The sequence below is a fragment of the Pseudorca crassidens genome, chromosome 8 (assembly GCF_039906515.1).
Source record: "Pseudorca crassidens isolate mPseCra1 chromosome 8, mPseCra1.hap1, whole genome shotgun sequence".
Taxonomy (NCBI): domain Eukaryota; kingdom Metazoa; phylum Chordata; class Mammalia; order Artiodactyla; family Delphinidae; genus Pseudorca; species Pseudorca crassidens.
This window is the reverse complement of record NC_090303.1, coordinates 22,825,100-22,850,683: the sequence shown is the minus strand read 5'-3', so window position 1 is coordinate 22,850,683 and position 25,584 is coordinate 22,825,100. Positions and strand designations below refer to the sequence as shown.

Here is a 25,584-nt window from a genome sequence, read left to right as displayed (position 1 = left end):
TCTTCTTCCTGATCTAGTGGAAATGGTTTCAGGTTTTCACCATTGACAACGATGTTGACTGTGAGTTTGTCATATATGGCCTTTATTATGTTGAGGTAAGTTCCCTCTATGCCTACTTTCTGCAGGGTTTTTATCATAAATCGGTGTTGAATTTTGTCGAAAGTTTTTTCTGCATCTATTGAGATGATCATATGGTTTTTCTCCTTCAATTTGTGAATATGGTTTATCACATTGATTGACTTGTGTATATTGAAGAATCCTTGATTCCTGGGATAAACCCCTTTTGATCATGGTGAATGATCCTTTTAATGTGCTGCTGGATTCTGTTTGCTAGGATTTTGTTAAGATTTTTGTATCTATGCTCATCAGTGATATTGGCCTGTAGTTTTCTGTTTTTGTGACATCTTAGTCTGGTTTTGGTATCAGGGTGATGGTGGCCTCGTAGAATGAGTTTGGGAGTGTTCCTACCTCTGCTATATTTTAGAAGAGTTTGAGAAGGATGGGTGTTAGCTCTTCTCTAAATGTTTGATAGAATTTGCCTGTGAAGCCATCTGGGCCTGGGCTTTTGTTGGAAGATTTTTAATCACAGTCTCAATTTCAGTGCTTGTTATTGGTCTGTTTATATTTTCTGTTTCTTCCTGGTTGAGTCTCGGAAGGTTGTGCTTTTCTAAGAATTTGTCCATTTCCTCCAGGGTGTCTAATTTATTGGCATAGAGCTGCTTGTAGTAATCGCTCATAATCCTTTGTATTTCTCCAGTGTCAGTTGTTACTTCTCCTTATTCATTTCTAATTCTATTGATTTGAGTCTTCTCTATTTTTTCTTGATGAGTCTGGCTAATGGTTTATCAATTTTGTTTAGCTTCTCAAAGAACCAGCTTCTAGTTTTATTGATCTTTGCTATCGATTCCTTCATTTCTTTTTCATTTATTTCTGCTTTAATCTTTATGATTTCTTTGCTTCTGCTAACTTTGGGGTTATTTTATTCTTCTTTCTCTAATTGCTTTAGGTGTAAGGTTAGGTTGTTTATTTGAGATGTTTCTTGTTTCTTGAGGTAGGATTGTATTGCTATAATCTTCACTCTTAGAACTGCTTTTGCTGCATCCCATAGGTTTTGAGTTATCATGTTTTCAATGTTATTTGTTTCTAGGTATTTTTTGATTTCCTCTTTGATTTCCTCAGTGTTTTCTTGGTTATTTAGTAGCATATGGTTTAGCCTCCATGTGTTTGTATTTTTTACAGAGTTTTTGCTGTAATTGGTATCTAATCTCATAGCATTGTGGTCAGAAAAGATACTTGATATGGTTTCACTTTTCTTAAATTTACTAAGGCTTAATTTGTGACCCAAGATATGATCTATCCTGGAGAATGTTCCATGAACACTTGAGAAGAAAGTGTATTCTGTTGTGTTTGGATGGAATATACTATAAATATCAATTAAGTCCATTTTGTTTAATGTATAATTTAAAGCTTGTGTTTCCTTATTTATTTTCATTTTGGATGATCTGTCCATTGGTGAAAGTGGCATGTTAAAGTCCCCTACTATGATTGTGTTACTGTTGATTTCCCCTTTTATGACTGTTAGCATTTCCCTTATGTATTGAGGTGCTCCTGTGTTGGGTGCATAAATATTTACAATTGTTATATCTTCTTCTTGGATTGATCCTTTGATCATTATGTAGTGTATTCTTTGTCTCTTGTAATAGTCTTTATTTTAAAGTCATTTTGTCTGATATAAGAATTGCTACTCCAGCTCTCTTTTGATTTCTATTTGCATGAATATCTTTTTCCATCCTCTCACTTTCAGTCTGTATGTGTTCCTAGGTCTGAAGAGGGTCTCTTGTAGACATCATATATATGGGTCTTGTTTTTGTATCCATTCAGCCAGTCTATGTCTTTTCGTGGGAGCGTTTAATCCATTTACATTTAAGATAATTATCAACATGTATCTCCCTATTATCATTTTCTTAATTGTTTTGGGTTTGTTTTTGTATGTCTTTTCCTTCTCTTGTGTTTCCTGCCTACAGAAGTTCCTTTAGCATTTGTTGTAAAGCTGGTTTGGTGGTGCTGAATTCTCTTAGCTTTTGCTTGTCTGTAAAGGTTTTAATTTCTCCGTTGAATCTGAATGAGATCCTTGCTGTGTAGAGTAATCTTGGTTGTAGATTTTTCCGTTTCATCACTTTAAATATGTTTTGCCACTCCCTTCTGGCTTACAGAGTTTCTGCTGAAAGATCAACTGTTAACCTTATGGGCATTCCCTTGTATGTTATTTGTTGTTTTTCTCTTGCTGCTGTTAATATTTTTTCTTTGTATTTAATTTTTGATAGTTTGATAAATATGTGTCTTGGTGTGTTTGTCCTTGGATTTATCCTGTATGGGACTCTCTGTGCTTCCTGGACTTGATTGACTATTTCCTTTCCCATATTAGGGAAGTTTTCAACTATAATCTCTTCAAATATTTTCTCAGCCCCTTTCTTTTTCTCTTCTTCTTCTGGGACCCCTATAATTCGAATATTGGTGTGTTTAATGTTGTCCCAGAGAGCTCTAAGATCGTCCTCAATTCTTTTCATTCTTTTTGCTTTATTCTGCTCTGAGGTAGTTATTTCCACTATTTTATCTTCCAGGTCACTTATCCGTTCTTCTGCCACAGTTATTCTGCTCTTGATTCCTTTTAGCGAATTTTAAATTTCATTTATTGTGTTGTTCATCATTGTTTATTTGCTCTTTTAATTCTTCTAGGTCTTGTTAAATGTTTCTTATATTTTCTCCATTCTATTTCCAAGATTTTGGATCATGTTTACTATCATTACTCTGAATTCTTTTTCAGGTAGACTATTTCCTCTTCATTTGTTAGGTCTGGTGGGTTTTTGTCTTGCTCCTTCATCTGTTGTGTGTTTCTCTGTCTTCTCATTTTGCTTAACTTACTGTGTTTGGGGTCTCCCTTTCTCAGGCTGCAGGTTTATAGTTCTCGTTTTTGCTTTCTGCCCCCAGTGGCTAAGGTTGGTTCAGTGGGTTGTGTAGGCTTCATGGTGGAGGGGAGTAGTGCCTGTGTTCTGTTGGATGAGTCTGCATCTTGTCTTTCTGGTGAGCAAGACTGCATCCGGTGGTGTGTTTTGAGGTGTCCGTGAGTTTATTATGATTTTAGGCAGCCTCTCTGCTAATGGGTGAGGTTGTGTTCCTGTCTTGCTAGTTGTTTGTAATAGGATGTCCAGCACTGTGGCTTGCTGGTCTTTGAGTGGAGCTAGGTCTTAGTGTTGAGATGGAGATCTCTGGGAGAGCTTTCACCGTTTGATATTACGTGGAGCTGGGAGGTCTCTGTTGGACCAATGTCCTGAACTCGGTTCTCCCACCTCAGAGGCACAGGCCTGACACCTGGCCGGAGCACCAAGACCCTGTCAGCCACACGGCCTGCTCTTGCAAGGCCACGAGCTGGGCAGGCCGTGCAGGCCGCACGTGCGTTCACGGGCCGGTACATGAGGGCGGCTGTGCCTAGATTTACTTTTAAAAAGCAAGGAATTTTCATTGTTTCTGACTCTGTCATTACCTATATTTGATTGGAATGCAAAATGTATTGTAACCCGTAAACGAGCAAATTAACATATAAACATATAGATCTATTTGCATGTATATTTATGTAGATATATATTCTCTAGTGGTAGTGGAGGAGAAGACAATTTAAAATCTTTGATGATGATTCTCTGGTAACATATTGCAGTCGACTTCAGTGTGGTATAATAATTGTAACATTGGGAACAGCAGGAGATAACGATTGTTTTCTCTGTGCCATTTTTCTGTTGTATCTGAGAATAGAATAATCTCCCATTGTGTGCAGGGAAATTGCTGCTTATCTTCCTGAAACTCCTAGACTAGTAACATTATTCATCCCCAAAAGCATCAATGTACAGTGTTGAGCATGGAGAGGGTAGTGGCAAAGTATGTGCCCTGAGGAGGAAGTTCTCGGTGTCTGATATTATAAGGTGTCATATGATCTCCCTTTATCTGCGCATAAATCAAAGACATAATAACTATCTTTCTCTAGATTCCAAAATTTCAGTGCAGCCAAGACAAAATTTTTTCTTTCCCTTTGCCATGTGTTTTGTGGGATTTTTAATTGGCAGTATTTGGTGTATTTGGCCCAATGAGCAGACTGATTTCTTGATACTTGTATAAAATATTGCTCTTTCATAAACTGAAGTTGGAAATAAAAGTGGCCAAGTTTGAATGATCAAAGTCTGTCAGTGAAGATTCACATCTGCCAAGCCTGTTTCCCTCTTAACAAGTTAGAAGGGCTCTCTCTTCAAACCTTGGACCAGTGTGTATGCAATACTCAGACACATTTTTTTTTAACATCTTTATTGGCGTATAATTGCTATACAATAGTGAGTTAGTTTCTGCCGTACAACAAAGTGAATCAGCTATACATATACACATATCCCCATATCTGCTCCCTCTTGCATCTCCCTCCCACCCTCCCTATCCCACCCCTCTAGGTGGTCACAGAGCACCTAGCTGATCTCCCTGTGCTATGCGGCAGCTTCCCACTAGCTAGCTATTTTACATTTGGTAGTGTATATATGTCCATGCCACTCTCTCACTTCGTCCCAGCTTACCCTTCCCCCCCCCCCGTGTCCTCAAGTCCGTTGTCTACATCTGTGAACAGACACGTTTTTAGCACAGCACATTTGTTCTTTCTGCCAGCCATTTGATGAAACTCAGCGACTTAAGGCTGCACCAGTTCAGAAATCCATATGGAAGAAATATCCTGGCAGCGTTCATTTCAGCAAGGCAGCAGGGGCTCTGTAATTTTTCACACAAAGGGGGTGAAGGAGTAGATCAACATAACCTGATATGTTATACTACCAGGTAAGGATTGTTGATTGGCTTGCAGTAGAAGCACTAGCCAGAACACTTTCCAGAAATACCACATAGGGTGACAGCCATCCAGGGTTGAGAGCTTCCTTCACCAACGAGCCCCAACAAAAGACATCCCCCCATCCCTAGTCTGGATACTCAAGACCAGCACCCAGCTCACATTGAAGCAAATAGTATATATTTTTCAAAAACAATTCAAGGAAACAACTTCACAGAATGTTATCTGGAGCCTTGAAAAAGAGAGGTTTTTCCCCCCCTTTTATATATCGATTTCACATTATCAAAAGCTAGGGCTTCCCTGGTGGCGCAGTGGTTGAGAGTCCGCCTGCCGATGCAGGGGACACGGGTTCGTGCCCCGTTCCGGGAGGATCCCATGTGCCGCGGAGCGGCTGGGCCCGTGAGCCATGGCCACTGAGCCTGCGCGTCTGGACCCTGTGCTCGGCAACGGGAGAGGCCGCAACAGTGAGAGGCCCGCATACCGCAAAAAAAAAAAACAACTAAATTCTTCTTTCCTCTGACCAAAAACACTGCTTCTACCTGTCTTAAAAGTGCATGTAGATTGTCGATCAGGTAGCAAACACACACACAGAGTTACACACACTTTCACACATTTGGCAGGAGGCTGCTGTCTGAAATGAAGTGGATGCTCCAGTCCTTTTCATCTCTCTCTCCTTGTTACTCATTTTTCTTGCTCAGTCAGAATGACTGGCAACTGACAGTTTCAGGTAGAGTAGAATAAACTGTTGGAAAGCATACCCGTGATCAGTTTCCAGCTGCACCCCAGCCAGCTGTCCCCCATCATTTCAGAGGAGGTTTTATGGCCCACTCCATACACTGTTGCAGTTACTTAAGAAGATGGCACTGGGTCATGCCACATTGGCCCCGAAGAGTCATTTATGCAAAAAAGAATCATTCTTGGGACTTTCCTGGTGGTCCTGTGGTTAAGAATCCACCTTCCAATGCAGGGGACATGGGTTCAATCCCTGGCTGGGGAACCAAGATCCCACATGCCACAGGGCAACTAAGCCCGTGTGCCACAACTAGAGAGAAGCCCGCACACGCAACGAAGAGCCCACACACCTCAACAAAAGATCCCATGTGCCACAAATAAGACCCGACACAGCCAAAATAAATAAATAAATAAAAAGAATCATTCTTCTTCAGGAATACAGGTAATGCTTTTTGAAAATAAACGTGCACATTACTTACTGTCCATGTAAAATGATGAGTCTTTCCCATAAGGTACTTTTGTAGCTCAGGTTTTCATGTGGAGTTGTATGTGGTTGAGCAGATTTCTGTGATGCATCTGCCCACATGTGTGTCCATACACACAGGAAAACTCTAGAATACATTTTTGTCTTGCTCTCATAAACTTTCATGTCCTGCCAAGGTTTTAAGATATTTTTAATTGTTTTTATTTTCTTCTAGTGGAGTCGTAAGATCTCTTTAGTTTTTTTTCAACATCTTTATTGGAGTATAATTGCTTGACAATGGTGTATTCGTTTCTGCTTTATAACAAAGTGAATCAGCTATACATATACATATATCCCCATAGCCCGTCCCTCTTGCATCTCCCTCCTAACCTACGTATCCCTCCCCTCTAGGTGGTCACAAAGCACTGAGCTGATCTCCCTGTGCTATGCGGCTGCTTCCCACTAGCTATCTATTTTACATTTGGTAGTGTATATATCCATGCCACTCTCTCACTTCGTCCCAGCTTACCCTTCCCCCTCCCCGTGTCCTCAAGTCCATTCTCTATGTCTGCGTGTTTATTCCTGTCCTGCCCCTAAGTTCTTCAGAACCATTTTTTTTTTAAGATTCTATATATATGTGTTAGCATACGGTATTTGTTTTTCTCTTTCTGACTGACTTCACCCTGTACGACAGTGTCTACGTCCATCCATCTCACTACAAATAACTGAATTTCGTTTCTTTTTATGACTGAGTAATATTCCATTGTATATAAGTGCCACATCTTCTTTATCCATTCATCTCTCGATGGACACTTAGGTTACTTCCATGTCCTGGCTGTTGTAAATAGAGCTACAATGAACATTGTGTAACATGACTCTTTTTTGTTTTCCATTTATTTTAAAAAAACTTTAGTGTCTTGCATTTAAATTTTCATTTCTCTGCTAGATTACATAAAGCACTATTTAATTAATTAATTACCTAATTTATAAATGGTAACTATTTTAGACTGTTACTGGTATGTAAAAATGCAATTCCTTTCGTTTCATTTTTTTTATGTCTGACATTCTTATAAACTCTCTAATTCTAATATTTCTGTAACTTAAGAATTTTTTTTAATATCTTTATTGGAGTAAAATTGCTTTGAGTCTTTTTGAATTATGGTTTTCTCAGGGTATATGCCCAGTAGTGGGATTGCTGGGTCGTATGGTAGTTCTATTTTTAGTTTTTTAAGTAACCTCCATACTTTTCTCCATAGTGGCTGTATCAGTTTACATTCCCACCAACAGTGCAAGAGGGTTCCCTTTTCTCCACACCCTCTCGAGCATTTATTGTTTGTAGATTTTTTTATGATGGCCATTCTGACCTGTGTGAGGTGATACTTCACTGTAGTTTTCATTTGCATTTCTCTAATGATTAGTGATGTTGAGATCCTTTCATGTGTTTGTTGGCAGTCTGTATATCTTCTTTGGAGAAATGTTGATTTAGGTCTTCTGCCCATTTTTGGATTGGGTTGTTTGTTTTTCTGATATTGAGTTGCATGAGCTGCTTGTAAATTTTGGAGGTAAATCCTATATCAGTTGCTTCATTTGCAAATATTTTCTCCCATTCTGAGTGTTGTCTTTTCGTCTTATTTATTTATGGTTTCCTTCACTGTGCAAAAGCTTTTAAGTTGCATTAGGTCCCATTTGTTTATTTTTGTTTTTATTTCCATTTCTCTAGGAGATGGGTCAAAAAGGATCTTGCTGTGATTTATGTCATGGAGGGTTCTGCCTATGTGTTCCTCTATGAGTTTTATAGTGCCTGGCCTTACATTTAGATCTTTAATCCATTTTGAGTTTATTTTTTTCTGTGGTGATAGCGAGTGTTCTAATTTCATTCTTTTACATGTAGCTGTCCAGTCTTTCCAACACCACTTATTGAAGAGACTGTCTTTTCTCCATTGTATATTCTTGCCTCCATTATTAAATATAAGGTAATAATATGTCTGTGGGTTTAACTGTGGGCTTTCTATCCTGTTCTATTGATCTATATTTCTGTTTTTGTGCCAGTACCATACTGTCTTGATTACTGTAGCTTTGTAGTATAGTCTGAAGTCAGGGATCCTGATTCCTCCAGTTCTGTTTTTCTTTCTCAAGATTGCTTTGGCTATTTGGGGTCTTTTGTATTTCCATACAGATTGTGAAATTTTTGTTCTAATTCTGTGAAAAATGCCATTGGTAGTTTCATAGGGATTGCATTGAATCTGCGGATTGGTTTGGGTAGTATAGTCATTTTCACAGTATTGATTCTTCCAATCTAAGAACATGGTATATCTCTCCATCTGTTTGTATCATCTTTAATTTCTTTCATCAGTGTCTTATAGTCTTCTACATACAGGTCTTTTGTCTCCTTGGGTAGGTTTATTCCTAGGTATTTTATTCTTTTTCTTGCAGTGGTAAATGGGAGTGTTCCCTTAATTTCTCTTTCAGATTTTTCATCATTAGTGTATAGGCATGCAAGAGATTTCTGTGCATTAATTTTGTATCCTGCTACTTTACCAGATTCATCGATTAGCTCTAGTAGTTTTCTGGTAGCATCTTTAGGATCCTCTATGTATAGTATCATGTCATCTGCAAACAGTGACAGCTTTACTTCTTCTTTTCCAATTAGGATTCCTTTTATCTCTTTTCCTTCTCTGATTGCTGTAGCTAAAACTTCCAAAACTATGTTGAATAGTAATGATGGGAGTGGGCAACCTTGTCTTCTTCCTGATCTAGTGGAAATGGTTTGAGTTCTTCACTATTGAAAATGATGTGGGCTGTGGGTTTCTCATATATGACCTTTATTATGTTGAGGTAAGTTCCCTCTATGCCTACTTTCTGGAGGTTTTTTATCATAAATGGGTGTTGAATTTTGTTGAAAGCTTTTTCTGCATCTGTTGAGATGATCATATGGTTTTTCTCCTTCAATTTGTGAATATGGTTTATCACACTGATTGATTTGCATTGATGGAAGATTCCTTGATTCCTGGATTAAACCCCACTTGATCATGATGTATGATCCTTTAAATGTGCTGTTGGATTCTGTTTGCTAGTATTTTGTTGAGGATTTTGCATCTATGTTCATCAGTGATTTTGGTCTGTAGTTTTCTTATTTTGTGACATCTTTGTCTCGTTTTGGTATCAGGGTGATGGCGGCCTCATAGAATGAGTTTGCGAGTGTTCCTCCCTCTGCTGTGTTTTGGAAGAGTTTGAGAATTATAGGTGTTAGCTCTTCTCTAAGTGTTTGATAGAATTATCCAGTGAAGCCATCTGGTCCTGGGCTTTGTTTATTGGAAGATTTTAAATCACAGTTTCAATTTCAGTGCTTGTGATTAGTCTGTTTATGTTTTCTATTTCTTCCTGGTTCAGTCTCGGAAGGTTGTGCTTTTCTAAGAATCTTTCCATTTCTTCCATGTTGTCCATTTTATTGGCATATAGTTGCTTGTAGTAATCTCTCATAATCCCTGTATTTCTGCAATGTCAGTTGTTACTTCTCCTTTTTTATTTCTAATCTGTTGATTTGAGTCTTCTCCCTTTTTTTCTTGATCATTCTGGCTAATGGTTTATCACTTTTGTTTATCTTCTCAAAGAACCAGCTTTTAGTTTTATTGATCTTTGCTATCGTTTCCTTCATTTCTTTTTCATTTATTTCTGCTCTGATCTTTATGATTTCTTTCCTTCTGCTAACATTGGGGTTTCTTTGTTTTTCTTTCTCTAATTGCTTTAGGTGTAAGGTTAGGTTGTTTATTTGAGATGTTTCTTTTTTCTTGAGGTAGGATTGTGTTGCTATAAACTTTGCTCTTAACTGCTTTTGCTGCATCCCATAGATTTTGGGTCATCGTGTTTTCATTGTCATTTGTTTCTAGGAATTTTTTGATTTACTCTTCATTTTCTTCAGTGATCGCTAGGTTATTTATTAGCGTGTTGCTTAGACTCCATGAGTTTATGTTTTTTACAGTTTTTTCCTGTAATTGATATCTAGTCTCCTAACTTTGTGCTCGGAAAAGATACTTAATATGATTTCAATTTTCTTAAATTTACCAAGGCTTGATTTGTGACCCCAGACATAATCTATCCTGGAGAATGTTTCATGAGCACTTGAGAAGAAAGTGTATTCTGTTGTGTTTGGATGGAATGTCCTGTAAGTATCAGTTACGTCCCTCTTGTTTAATGTATCATTTAAAGCTTGTTTTTCATTATTTATTTTTGTTTTGGATGATATGTCCACTGGTGAAAGTGGCATGTTAAAGTCCCCTACTATGATTGTGTTACTGTTGATCTCCCCTTTTATGGCTGTTAGCATTTGCCTTATGTATTGAGGTGCTCCTCCTTTGGGTGCATAAATATTTACAATTGTAATATCTTCTTCTTGGATTGATCCTTTGATCATTATGTAGTGTCCTTTGTCTCTTATAATAGTCTTTATTTTAAAGTCTATTTTGTCTGATATGAGAATTGCTAGTCCGTCTTTCTTTTGATTTCCATTGGCATGGAATATCTTTTTCCATTCTCTCACTTTCAGTCTGTATGTGTCCCTAGGTCTGAAGTGGGTCTCTTGTAGACAGCATATATATGGGTCTTGTTTTTGTATCCATTCAGCCAGTCTGTGTCTTTTTGTGGGAGCATTTAATCCATTTACATTCAAGGTAATTATCTACATGTAGGTTCCTATTACCATTTTCTTAATTGTTTCATGTTTGTTATTGTCGGTCTTTTCCTTCTCTTGTGTTTCCTGCCTAGAGAAGTTCCCTTAGCATTTGTTTTAAAGCTGGTTTGTTGGTGCTGAATTCTCTTAGCTTTTGCTTGTCTGTAAAGGTTTTAATTTCTCCGTTGAATCTGAATGAGATCCTTGCTGTGTAGAGTAATCTTTGCTGCAGGTTTTTCCCCTTCATCACTTTAAATATGTCCTGCCACTCCTTTCTGGCTTGCAGAGTTTCTGCTGAAAGATCAACTGTTAACCTTATGGGCATTCCCCTGTATGTTATTTGTTGTTTTTCTCTTGCTGCTTTTAATATTTTTTCTTTGTATTTAATTTTTGATAGTTTGATTAATATGTGTCTTGGTGTGTTTGTCCTTGGATTTATCCTGTATGGGACTCTGTGCTTCCTGTCCGTGATTGCCTCTTTCCTTTCCCATATTAGGGAAGTTTTCAACTCTAATCTCCTCAAATATTTTCTCAGTCCCTTTTCTTTCTCTTCTTCTGGGACCCCTATAATTTGAATGTTGGTGTGTTTAATGTTATCCAGAGGTCTGTGAGACTGTTCTCAATTATTTTCATTCTTTTTTCTTTATTCTGCTCTGAGGTAGGTATTTCCACTATAGTACCTTCCATGTCACTTTTCCGTTCTTCTGCCTCCGTTATTCTGCTATTGATTCCTTCTAGAGAAGTTTTAATTTTATTTATTGTGTTGTTCATCGTTGTTTCTTTGCTCTTTAGTTCTTCTAGTTCCGTGTTAAATGTTTCTTGTATTTTCTCCATTCTATTTCCAAGATTTTGAATCATCTTTACCATCATTACTCTGAATTATTTTTCAGGTAGACTGACTATTTCCTCTTCATTTGTTTCGTCTGGTGGCTTTTTACCTTGCTGCTTCATCTGTTGTTTGTTTCTCTGTCTTCTCATTTTGCTTAACTTACTGTGTTTGGGGTCTCCTTTTCTCAGGCTGCAGGTTTATAGTTCCCATTGTTTTTGGTGTCTGCCCCAGTGGGTAAGGTTGGTTCAATGGGTTTGTAGGCCTGCTGGTGGTGGGTACTAGTGCCTGTGTTCTGGTGGATGAGTCTGGATCTTGTCTTTCTGGAGGGCAGGACCACATCCGGTGGTGTGTTTTGGAGTGTCTGTGACGTTCTTCTGATTTTAGGCAGCCTCTCTGCTAATGGGTGGAGTTCTGTTCCTTTCTTGCTAGTTGTTTGGGTGTCCAGCACTGTAGCTTGCTGGTCGTTGAGTGGAGCTGGGTCTTAGCATTGAGATGGAGATCTCTGGTAGAGCTTTTGCCATTTGATATTACTTGGGACCAGGAGGTCTTTGGTGGACCAAAGTTATCTTTAGATGCAGGAATCTATTTTCATTTTATAGGGTCCCTCTGATAATATATTTGTCTCTTTTTCTTGTCTTTGTTTAAAAGTCATTGCATTCTTTTAGGAAAATAGATTCACTGAACATTTTATGATATTGAATTCCTAACGTGAGGAAGCTATTTAGAAAGCCTCTGCTCTTTGGAGTTTTGCAAAGAAAAAAAGAAACAAAAACAGTCTTTTGTACTTTTTTTTGTGGCTTTACTTATAGTTTTTTTTTTACTTATAGTTTTAATCTGAAGTGTTGTTTCATCTCTGCCAGATCAGCAAATAATCAGTGTCTTTAGATTCTCTTAGAATGTATTTCTTTCTTCCTCCTTTCCAACAAAGTAAAATGCAAGTATTTAAATATATCTTACCACTCAGTGCCAAACACAAAAGAAATGTAAATATATCGTCAGCCTAATTCACATCTGCCAGAGTAATTGTCGGATGCATGCTGATTAAACATAATTTTTTTTTTAACCAAGCTTTTAATTAGGCATCTGCACCAGGTCACACAGATGAAATTATAAAATATGATTAAGAAGGCTTTCATTCTTTTGAGAAACACGGAGCCATGCCAACGTCTTGGTATCCTTTTGCCTATAGATAAGAGTGTTAGAATCACTGGCTGTTTGTCAGAAATCAAGGAACCTTGGGGTAAGCCCCCAAAGGCCTGTCACTTGTCTGTTTAACAGCACCAGTGAAATTTCCCAGAGCCTTATATGAGTGCAGTAGAAGGGCTTTCCACATTCTCTTCAGAAGGAACTTTTAAAGCTGCACCTTTGAAACTACCTTTTCTGATTTTCAATGCATGGAAAGAAACTAGACCAAGGAAAGTTAAATTTCTTGCCCCAAATCACATAGCTATTGATATAATTTATACTATAGCTTATGATGGTTACAGAGTTCTGTGGGTTACAGTGCCCTGTCACCTCTCTGTGTCAGCATCCTCAAAGCCTTCTTCCAAACAGCTCATTTGGGAGCACTGCAGAAAGTGGACTGGGATATTACAGTGGATTCCCCAGTTTGCAATTATTTGCTTCACTGCTTCCCTCTATTAACTTGAGTAATCAAAAGAATATTGCAGTTCATCTCTCAATTTTCATATTCAGGAATTAAGGGTATTTTACCCAGCATGTCAGTTGGTACGATTGGAGGGACACAAAAGTGTCCCCAAGTAAAAATATGTCCTGGTCTGTTTGAAATTCTTAACATTTGTGTTAAAGCTTGGGTTCAATTCCTAAATCTTACCTAATTACCAGGGTTCAGTTCTCCTAGGCTCAGTTTCCACATGTATAAAATACAGGTAACAATGGTAATAACCTCAAATGGATTTTTGAAGGATCACGTAAAATAGAATTTGTTAAATGCCAGATAAATATTAAATGTATTAAAATGGTAGCCACTATGGTCAGAGAAGCTCTAGGTGAGGTTAATGTGGTTAGAAAGGTAGAAGAATTAAGATGTCAGGAAGAGTAACACACAGGAGGAGGTCACTAACTCTCAACAATAAATGGTGGTCAGAAAGATGATCCAAAAAGTGAAGTTGGTCTCACAGGGTAACTAGGAGTTTGTTAGTGGAGACAAAGCATGGGAAGAGTGAGAGGATGGAAAGATGTAGCATGTGTAGGACACAGCTCTGAGCTTGGCCCAACTAAAGTACAGAGTAGGTTGGAAGGAGGCAAGAAATGGTGAAAATGTAGACTGAGAGCCTTATATGCTGAGCTCCATTGGACTCTATTCTCTTTTTATGAGCAGGCACTGAAAGATATTAAGTAGAAAGGACATCAGAGAGTATGGTATAAAAAATGAGTTGATAGAGAGGCAGGTGTAAGGCAGTGCCCAGTGCTTTAAAGTCCCTGAAACTAATGCCTGTGACCTGCAGAATAGTAACACTCTCCTGGTTCCTGAGACGATCCTGACCAGAAGAGGGGGCTTAATAACAACTCCATGTAATCCTAGTCAATATGGGGTGAGATTAGGTAACCCCATAATCCCACAGACTCATTGAGTCATTCCATATGCTAGGCTTCCCTCTCCTCCTTCCCTAGTCTCTCCTGCTATGACATCAGGAAGACCAGCTAAGGGACTGTTCCAGGAGTTCATACAATGGGTAAGTTCCCAACCTAGGGTGGTGGAACAATTGCAGACATAGCTAAGAGGTAGAATCCAAGGACCTTAGTGTTAGAATTTCAGAGTGAAGAAAATGTCTTAGAAATCATCGGGTTCAATCTTCTCTATTTATGCTATGGTGCCTGACTCATGGTAGTAAATCTTTGCTGAATAAATTAGTAAACAAATGAGGGATAAGACCCAGAGAATGACACCACTAATTATTGGCATACCTGGCATAAACTTTCTGCCATAAACATAAACCTCCTGACTCCTAAATCAGTGCTCTCTCCATTATGCCACACTTGGTTTTATAAAAAAAAAAAAAAGAAAGAGGATTAAAACATCTTATTTTAGTGCTACAGATCAATTCAACTCAGTTTCATTCACAATGTCATTTATAATGTAGCACATAAGAATTAACCTAAAATTCTCCTGATGAAGGCTTTTGTCCTGCCTTCTATACCTTCCATAACCTAAGTATTTGCTTTTGCATTTCTGCAAAATTTGTTGGTGTCTGCAATAATGCTCTTTGCAAGACAGATGTTTAAAGTCAATAGAATGATGGTAAGTTCCAGAACCTCCAAAATGGAATCTTCTCCAATTGATGGCTGTTTTAATAACTTTCACTCTGAAGAGGCCATTTGGGAATTTTAGAAACTGCTTTAAATTATTCCAAAAGACTGATGCTTCCACTTTTATGAGAATGGAAATTGAGGAAATAGTGATTTTTAGCAAAAGAAATTAGATTTAGGCATAAGGAAAAACTTTGGGACAATAAGAAGCATTGAACCCTGTAACAAATTCATCAGGAAAACTGAGAAAGCAAGGCAAAAGCCCCTGTATCTGGGGGATACTTGTCATCAGACCTTTCTCACTTTGTGACATAGTTGAGAAAATGCCAAGACCCTCACGTGTGGATGCTCTACATTCCATCCACCACCACCCCCGACCCCTGCCACACAGTTCACCCATCCTCTGTCCTGATCCCTCCACCCTAGCCACATTGTACTTCTATTCCAGAAGGGAATGAGGAGTCTGAGGATACTTTCATGAGGCACTAGTCTTCCTTGTTGGGAAACAGTGTATTCAGCTACAAGGATGAACATTATCTGTCCTCTCAAATTTCTGCAAGCAAACTGCCAAATAATTTAATAAAATTCAGCAGTTTCTTTTTTTAAAACTGAGCTACTTATTCTTTCTCCTTCTTAGGATATTCTTGCTTTCCACTCTTTATCAGTCATTTGTTAAAAATTTTTAATATGTATATTTATATATGTAATATCATGATAGCTGAGCATTTTCACAGATATCTCTTTCCTATAAGGTAGATAGAACAGCTATTGTTAGCCCATTTTATAGATGATGAAACTGGTGAATGACTTTCTCAAAGAACAACCCAAGGAGACCCAGCTTTAATTTTATTTGTCTATCTGACATACCACAGTGCTTCACTTTGGGGAATACATTTTATCAAGAACAGTTATTTTCAATTTAATTGAAGTGATGAGTGGCACATGCCCAAAAGTACATGTCAAAATTTATTATGTTTTGGGGGGTTATAGAATAGAGGGAAAATGAATATTCGATATTATAATAAAATTGCCTGTTATAATAAAATCATATATTGTTATTACAAAAAACACAAACACAAGCTTCAGAAAGAAGAAAGGGCAGTCAAATTGTATTAGCTGGAGAGGAAACTCAAAAAATAGTAATTTTTCAATGTAAAATACATGTAATTGGTGGGATGGGAGTAGTCAGTGAGATGTTTTTTTTTCTTTTAATAAAAATCTATATGACTTGGCAAAAACAAGTTAGAAACACAGCAGTGAATTTAGCTGTGAAATCCAATCCAGTTTTTATTTTCCTAAGTCTTTCTATCCTTTATTTAATGAGCATTTATCCTAAATACCTAAAAAGTTCTCAGCATAGTAATGATACTCTATATTTTACGGAAAAAACTTGGAACAGGTAGAAAACTCTCACAAAGGAATAAAGTTTGAGGTGAGTCTGTAGTCACAGACGTGAGACAGGAGCAACCTGTGTAGGAATAATGGAAGGTATCTTTGAAGAGGTCAGGAAAGAAAGGAATTATCTGGAATGAAGTTATACATAGAAAAGACGTGCACTTGAGGGTAGAGGAACAGCAGGATTCAAATAAAAAGGCAAGTTATCAAGTTATGAATTATGAACAGTAAAGATACCAGCTTCCCAAGAAAGGTAACTTATTGGGGGGGTGAATACAAACACAAGTTGGAAAGGCTAGTGGTAAAGAGTGTTAAGCAGTAGGTCTGAAGATTGAGTGGTTTGAAGTTAATAGAGGAGACAGTAGGATCAGAATGCAGTGTGAAGTGAACTATTCTAGTCTGGTCCAAGGTGGTGCGTAAGGAAGGTAGACAGCAGGTGGCAAGTGAGAGCAGCTGAAAAGGAAGATTGTATAGCCTCAGTGACTCAAAGAAGGTGGGAGCAGAGGAAAGAGGTCTAAAAATAACTCCATTTTAAGCAATCAGTGCTTTACTAAAGAGTGCTCTATTTTATCCAAAATGATGAAGTACCCAAGAGGTATCCAATATTGTATTTTGATTTCCATGACTAAGAAAGAAACCAATTACCTTAGAACATTTTCTCGTACAGGCCAGCAGTTTACACTTCCTGCTTCATCAGCCTCACTCTCCTTCACTTGCACTTTGAAATCCCATAACTGGGAATCAGGTCATAATGAGATCAGCCCTGTTGGGGACACCAAGCTCATCAGTCACACCAAATTTGACCAATAGACCTGAAGGCAATAGCCCTAAAACCATCTGACCTCAATATGTCCTAAAGTGAATGGCCATATAGGAAACAATGTAACCTTGCAGGCAATATGGCGATGAAAATGTGTGCTAGGCTCTCAAAAGAAATGCAGCATCTTATTTTTATGGAAAACCCTTCTTTGGTAAAATTAAAAGTGTTTTCATAAGGATGATCTCATTCTCACAGTAGCCCTGTGAAGAGGAAATGGAGGAGATATTTTAATTCTCATTTTATAAAAGAATAAATTGAGAGATGGAGACATCAAGTGACTCTTTTTCCATTCTCCCGTTTAAGTAGGCCAACAGGGTTAGACCTGGAGCCGGTTTTCCTAACGACGTCCGTTTCTGTGCTCATAAGCCCAGTCTATCTCAGGACTTGGCATGGCACCATCAGAAGGCACATACCAGGTGGCTCATATTTTTACTTCACAACATGTAAATGACATTCATACAGCATGGTCTATAAATATCCTACCCAATGAGTTCTCCCTCTGAATAAGCAAATGTTTGCTTACGTCTCCATCTACAATAGTTTTGGCATAACACAGTGTCTAGGCATCCATTTCCTTTTTTAAAAAAAAATAAATTTATGTATTTGTTTTTTTTTTTAATTTTTGGCTGCGTTGGGTCTTCGTTGCTGTGCACGGGCTTCCTCTAGTTGCAGCGAGCAGGGGCTACTCTCCGTTGCCGTGCACAGGCTTCTTGTTGTTGCAGCTTCTCTTGTTGCAGAGCATGGGCTCTAGAGCACAGGCTCAGTAGTTGTGGCGCACGGGCTTAGTTGCTCCGCAGCATGTGGGATCTTCCTGGGCCAGGGATCGAACCCGTGTCCCCTGAATTGGTAGGTGGATTCTTAACCACTATACCACCAGGGAAGCCCTAGCCATCCATTTACTTTTAAAGTGAGCAGTTAAGTAGTGTCAAGTTGTTAGATAGTTCTGTCCTGTGATAACTGGCCTCTCATCTTTTACATTCAGAAACCTTCTGAGTAGCGCCACAAAGGTATTATTGCAGGGTCCTTTATCACTTGCTTGCTTGATGACTTGAAAAATTGCTCTGAGTGGAAAATATCCATAAATTTTAGAAGGCAGTCTTACTAAGAACCACAAATAGTTCTTATTCTGTTTCTAAATAGCAAGATCACATTAAAACTCACTATAATAGATAATATTAATCACTATAATTCAAATAACTACTCTTTAGATCTGGCAGGGAACTGTGAGAGCTTTGAACTTAGTTCTTTTTTCCTGTGAATTTCTGGCATAGCAGAAGGAAGAATAAAGCATGCTTGCGGGCTGGGGAGTTTGTTAACTGTGATTAAAGTTCGGGAGAGCTATAGAGGAGAATGGCATTTGTTACTTTCCTGCCTTTCACTTGCCCACTCAGGAACTCATATTCATCCTTAATTATGACTGTGGTGGGAATATCTTGGTGGGACTGTCCTGATTTTATAGACGGATATAACCAAGGACAGATAATAATTAGTGAAATAGCAATTATCCTTCGCATAACAATTTACAGCTTACAGACACTTTCACCTGTGTGATCTCATTTGCTATTTCCTGTAGCACAGTAAGTTGCTATTATTATTGTTCCTCATTACTTCTGAAGAATCTGAGTCACAGAGGATTTAAGTTAGTTTTGAAAGTCACACAGCTAGTAAGTGATGGAGCTGGGAATCAGTCCAAAGACATTTGGTTCCCTATTCCATGTAATGTCTACTATACCATGAAGCCTCCCAAACCTACAGAGGATGTTGGATCGAGAATGGAGGTGGGCAGAAAAATAGTCAATGTGTTTAAAAACAGAAGACTAACCTAATAGGAAAAACGGGGAAAGGAGAGTTACTAAAGAGAAAACCCAAATGGCCAATAAACATATGAAAAGATGCTCACCCTTACTAGCAGAGTGGGAAATGCAAATTAAAACCATGATCACACCCATTAGATTATTGAAAATTAAAAGTCTGAGAATGGCAAGCATTGTGTCAGATGGGGAGCAATGAAAATTCTGATACCTTACCGAGGGGAGTGAAAACCGATTTGACCAATTTTGTCAGCCACTTCCCGTTTCTAACAGAGTTGAAGACACAACTGGCCTGTGTCCAGCAATTCTACCCCGAGGTAGATACCTCACAAAAACTCTCCCATATGTGCATAAGGGCCATGGAAAGAGGGTCATAGCAGAGTTATCTTTAATAGCCCAAAATTCACAAGAACCCCAGTGTCCACTAACAAAAGAATGGATAAATATTAATAAATAATGATGTAGTCATCCAACAGATATTATATTGCAATGAAAGTTAATGAACTAGAGGTAAATGTATCAAAAGAGAGAAGTATCATAAATACATTTGGAGAGATTACAGAAGATTAATATGTATCATTTACAAAAGGTTTAAAATATGCAAAAACATTTTAAGAGATATAATTTCGTGGTTAAACTATGTAGGGTTTATGTGTACCTAGATATGTCATAAAAATGTAGAGTACATGTGATTAACAAACCTCAAATGCGGGACAATGGTTACCTTTGGAAAGGGCAGTAAAGGAGGGCAAGTGGGAGAGGATGCTACCCAGGGGGCTTCAACTGATACAAGCAATGTTCTAATCATTAAGCTGGATGGTAGTACACAAGTATTTATAGTCTTTCAACCTTTCAGTGTATGAATATATATAGTAACTTTAAAAATAGAAGGGGCAAGGAGGAGAAGAAAAAAAGTTTGTCTGGATCAGATACTTCTCTGGAACTCTGGCATGACCTTAACCAGTTAAAAATGATGCCAAAACATTCCCAACTGCCACAGTCTGTTGAGAAGTCACAGTAGCAGAGTGGATGCCAATCCCAATTCAGTCCTGAGTCATGGCCCAGTGTCCCAGACATTACACCAGCACCCTCTCTGATAGACATAATTGAAGAGTGATTCCACCTGACCAGTCACATAGTCTGTGACATTTTCCAGAATGAGACCTAACCTGGATCACCGAAAATGTTATTTTGTTTTGTTTCGTTTTGTTTGTTTGTGTTTGCTTTTCTGTCTATATCTTTAGCACTTTCAAGCAGTTCTCTAGCATTTGGGAAGAGTGTTAGCTGAGAGTATGTAGTTAAGGGCATTTTAGTCAGCAATGTTCTATTCATAGAATTATTTATTTTTAAAGTGTATTTAGTGGAGAAATCATTTTGTATCAGACAACTAAGAGAAGCCAAAAAAGCATTTAACTCTGAAAATTCAACTCTGTTTTTCATTTTTGATGTTTGCAATTTTGATGGGCAATGATGTCTCAGAATGAAATCCCTAGCCATTTACACTACCCATTTCAGAAGTATCCTGATAGACTGATAACTGTTGAATTACTCATTTGACAATCTGTGAAAACATGTCTTTTAATCTCTCATATACTCTTCAGCATAGTCAGGCACAATCTCAATTTGCAAGTTCAATTCTCAAATATTATGGGTTTTGAGGGTAAAAATATCAATCCATGATAGAGCAGTGCTCTGAAAATAAAACTGTTATTCATACATAATTGAATTTTTTAACAACATCTCAAACAAACATGTTTTCCCTGCATTTTAAGAAGGAAATATTGTCTTTCTGGGTATATTTTATAATGAATAATTTGCCTTCAGGACATTTTTAATAACATAAAGTTAACTTCTGATCAGTGGGCTTCTGTAACTCTGTGATTAAATTCATTGGGGAGAAAGGACAAATGCCTTTTTTGAAAAGATCTGCAGAAATATCACTTTATCTAAGATGGGAGGATGTCTTTGGAAGCTTCCTCTTTGAAAGCCAGGGTCTCACATCCCCTTCCTCCTATTTTAGCAACAATAATATTGATAATGGTCCACGTTTATTGAGCACTCACCATATGGCAGGCATTGTGCCAAGCCCTTTTCCTGCATCATCTCATTTCACCCTCACAGCAGCTTTACAAATGAGGAACTGTGGCTCAAAGCAGGTAAGTCACTTGCCCAGTCGCACAGATCTGCTAAGTAGTAGAGCCAGGATATGGACCCAGATCGCTGATCCCTTAATCTGTCCTCTTGATCTTTACTTGTGTAGACGTGGAACCTTTGCAATTACACTTTGCTATAGAGAGATAAAATAAAATGGGCAAAATATTTTCCTCTTCCATAAAAAGGAAAAAAAAAAGACAGTTGACTCAGACAAGTGAGAGCAAAAAACCCATATACTGGGCTTTGTCCTTCATCCAAAACTTATGACTACCACTTCTCAATAATTTGAAAATTCTATTAACTGATTTGCCCTGAAGATGAAAAAGAAGCATAGAATGTGTGCTTCTTCAAGGTACAAATTCTTGTAAACTTTTCTTTCTGAATATGGAGTTGTTTCTGAACTTCAGGAATAACCAAATAGCTTTTTTTTTCAGCATTTAATCACTATATTTGTTGGCAGACCTGTTGTAACCTTGAGTCACCTACAGGGAATTTAAATACTATTCTAATTGATCTTCTCACTGCTTACTGAGAAACAGAGCACGTCTTTCACTAGTCTCATAAATAATTCCATTTCTCTATGTCAGCGTTAATTGAACTTACCTCATGTTGTCAATCTCTTTCTTTTTTTCCCTTGCAGGTGATGTCATTGTCTATATTAATGAAGTTTGTGTCCTTGGACACACTCATGCAGATGTAGTCAAACTTTTCCAGTCTGTTCCTATTGGTCAGAGTGTCAACTTAGTGTTGTGTCGTGGCTACCCTTTGCCCTTTGATCCTGAAGATCCTGCTAACAGCATGGTGCCACCCCTTGCAATAATGGAGAGGCCACCTCCAATGATGGTCAATGGAAGACATAACTATGAAACATATTTGGAATACATTTCTCGGACCTCACAGTCGGTTCCAGATATAACAGATCGGCCGCCTCATACTTTGCACTCAATGCCAGCTGATGGTCAGCTAGATAGCACGTATCCACCACCTGTCCATGACGACAATGTATCTATGGCTTCATCTGGGGCCACCCAAGCTGAACTTATGACCTTAACCATTGTGAAAGGTGCCCAGGGCTTTGGCTTCACCATTGCAGACAGTCCTACAGGACAGCGGGTGAAACAAATACTTGACATTCAGGGATGCCCTGGCCTGTGTGAAGGCGACCTCATTGTTGAGATCAACCAGCAGAATGTACAGAACCTGAGCCATACGGAAGTAGTGGATATACTTAAGGACTGTCCCATTGGAAGCGAGACTTCTTTGATTATCCATCGAGGAGGTAAGATAAACACTGGCTCAGCAATCAGTATGCAGGTGAAGTAGTAGAACCTTTACAATAATATCGAAAAAATGGAAGTTTCTCTGGAGTTGAATGAAATGGCACTTTTAAAATTTTTATTTTTTTAACTTTATTGAGTATAGTTGATTTACAAATGTTGTGTTGATTTCTGCTATACAGCAAAGTGATTCAGATATGTGTGTGTGTGTGTGTGTATTCTTTTTCACATTCTTTTCCATTATGGTTTATCACAGGATATTGCATATAGTTCCTGTGCTATACAGTGGGACCTTGTTGTTTTTCCATTCTATATATAGTAGTTTGTGTCTGCTAATCCCAAACTCCCAATCCATCCCTCCCCCACCTCCCCTCCCCCTTGGCAACCACAAGTCTGTGAAATCATACTTTAAAAAATGAAGGTAAAAGAGTAAGTAAGAAAGAAAAACATGAGTCCAGGAAGCTGTGCTTTTTAATTTTGAGAATGTATCTTTTCCTATATTATATTAAGCACAATAAAAATAGTGTTTTCAGTCTTACAAATATATATTGCTGTGGGGAATTCCCTGGCGGTCCAGTGCTTAGGACTCTGAGCTCTCACTGCTGAGGGTGTGGTTTCAATCCCTGGTTGGGGAACTAAGATCCTGCAGGCCATGCGACACGGCCAAAGGGGGGGAAAAATATATATATGGCTGTGAACTGAGAGGGTAAAGGTTGAATTCCCGAGTATGAGTGGGTTGTATTCCAAAAGTTCATTAATATTTCAGTTGTGGAGGCTTCAAACTGGTTTCCATTGACTTAATTAAGAAAGCTGATTTTTCCCAAGGAAGTGATACTCTGAGCTGTGCATAGGTTTGCAGGCTAGCATGTGGAAGCTGGCTCAACTCCTTCCAAGCTCAAGTACAGTCTTGATAAACCCCATAAGGACCAATGGGAGCTGTGTCTCCATAGAAAAATCATTGCAGAGTTGTAAATAGCGTTGCTCAGGACACTTCTATTACTACAGGGATGCTCCATCAATCATTACCCATAGGGCTTCCCTGGTGGCGCAGTGGTTGAGAATCCGCCTGCCAATGCAGGGGACACGGGTTTGAGCCCTGGTCTGGGAAGGTCCCACATGCCGCGGAGCAACTAGGCCTGTGAGCCACAACTACTGAGCCTGCGCGTCTGGAGCTTGTGCTCTGCAACAAGAGAGCCCGCGACAATGAGAGGCCCGTGCACCGTGATGAAGAGTGGCCCCCACTCGCCGCAACCAGAGAAAGCCCTCGTGCAGAAACGAAGACCCAACACAGCCAAAAATAAATAAAATTTAAGAAAAAGAAAATAAACTTGTTTAAAATATATATATATTAAAAATATAATAATAATCACCCATAGTGCCTTCTGTGCCCTGGGAAGAAAGCTATGGAACAGGCTTGGGGCTGAAGTTCTGGGCTGGGTGTTCCAGGTGAAGTATGGAACTGAGAGCAGTGAGGACTGTGGTAGGAGCTCTGAGCCCTGGAGGTGTTTCTTCCCTTCCACCTGCTCTGTGGGGAAGGGAATGGGGCTAAGCAGAGGCTACCTTCTTCATTTCTTTCCTACTCTGCTCTTGATTATCAGTGAAACTAGGGAGAGAAAGGAGGGAAGGGTCACAGATAGAGAGGATACTTGAAAACAGGGTATAAATGAAAGGGCTCAGGCTAAGTCCTGGTTTTCTGCTTACCAATTTGGGGACTTAAGACATTAGTCCATGAGCTTCAGATGTCTCATCTGTTATATTGGGATGATAATACTACCTAACCTGATGGAATGTTCTTAGTATAATGGGCCGCATAGGTGCTCATTAAATGTCTGTTGAGTGTAGATTAGCACCAAAGCTACGGCAGGGATGCCTCAGAAGGAGCAGTACTGCGAGGAACTTGTGCGTGAAGAGCACACGTATGGCAAACATATGTGATTGTCTATTCAAAGAACTCAAAACAGGGTGAAAGCCCTGTCAGTTTGAAATGCAAGTGAAAGCAGTCAAAGCTGAAAGAAGCACCTTTTATGATGTATTTGGCCCTCTCTGCAGGTGTTTTCCCTTCAAGGAAGTATTTACATTATTGATTTTTGTGTGAAAATGGACACCAAATACTAGGCATTTATGAGCAACACTATACAAAGTACTATGTTCGTATCTTAAAAAAAAAAATTAATATGATAGCAGAAGTCTTAAATGTGACCTTCAAGCATTATTACAAAATAGCACTTGAATCTTGATAATTAAATATTGACAGTGTATTTTAATTTCACCCATTGCTTAAGATTAAAACAAATATCCTTAATTAAATAGCCATATCTTCTTCCCTTTTTTTTGCGGTACGCGGGCCTCTCACTGTTGTGGCCTCTCCCGTTGCGGAGCACAGGCTCCGGACGCGCAGGCCCAGCGGCCATGGCTCACGGGTCTAGCCGCTACGCGGCATGTGGGATCTTCCCGGACCGGGGCACGAACCCGTGTCCCCTGCATCGGCAGGCGGACTCTCAACCACTGCGCCACCAGGGAGGCCCCTGCCATATCTTCTTAATATGCAACTGAAAATCAAATCTTTGGAACAGGTTCTTGATATTAAATGGAATAACTGAAAATCACTTTGCAGTATCCACTGTATGATTCATAGAAACAGGTTTGGGCACTTTTTATATATAATACCTTTTTTAAAGGCATGATGTAGCAGAAAAAAGTATTCTGAAATTGTTTTTTCATGTACATATATATATATGTATAATATGTATTTATATTATTGCCATTTGCACCTTTCCTGAAAACATTTCTGTCTGCCTGCTATCAGCTAGATTACGCTGTTCTTGCTTCTTTTCCCTCCACTCTCTCCCACCCCCATTTAATCCCCAAGTATTCAAAGTTTTTTTTGTTGTTCGTTTGTTTGTTTTTATTGAGGTATAATTGATTTACAATATTGAGTTAGTTTCAGGTGTACAGCATAATGATTCAGTATTTTTGCAGACAGATATAGAAATCGAATATTCAAAGTTTTGGTTGCATTTTGTTTGTGTTTGGGGACACGGAATTTGTTTGTATTTTGTGGCCAGTGTAGAATTGCAGAATGTAGTACCCTGTAATGCTTAAAGTATTTCTAGTCAAATCCTCTTATGTTTTCCCAGATTCCCACAGTTTGTAGTCAGCTCTCTGAAATTAATAGGAACTAACACCATGTTTTTGTGATGAAATTCACCTTATCTTATTATAGTCTGCTCCTAAGTGCTTATGGCCTCACTCAGATAAGCATAAATCTTCAAGAGCAAATTCATACACCCGGATCTTTGT

At 38.6% G+C, this 25,584-nt stretch overlaps 1 protein-coding gene across 10 annotated transcripts in view; it reads left to right on the top strand.

Annotated features, from left to right (window-relative positions):
• The window catches only part of MAGI2 (membrane associated guanylate kinase, WW and PDZ domain containing 2), a 1,357,470-nt gene that overhangs the window by 1,072,661 nt on the left and 259,225 nt on the right, over positions 1–25,584 (top strand). For all 10 annotated transcript variants that reach the window (XM_067746035.1, XM_067746031.1, XM_067746038.1 and 7 more), the window contains one exon: positions 21,648–22,286. In XM_067746035.1, coding sequence (XP_067602136.1) covers positions 21,648–22,286 — 639 coding nt within the window. The remainder of the gene's footprint in view (positions 1–21,647; positions 22,287–25,584) is intronic.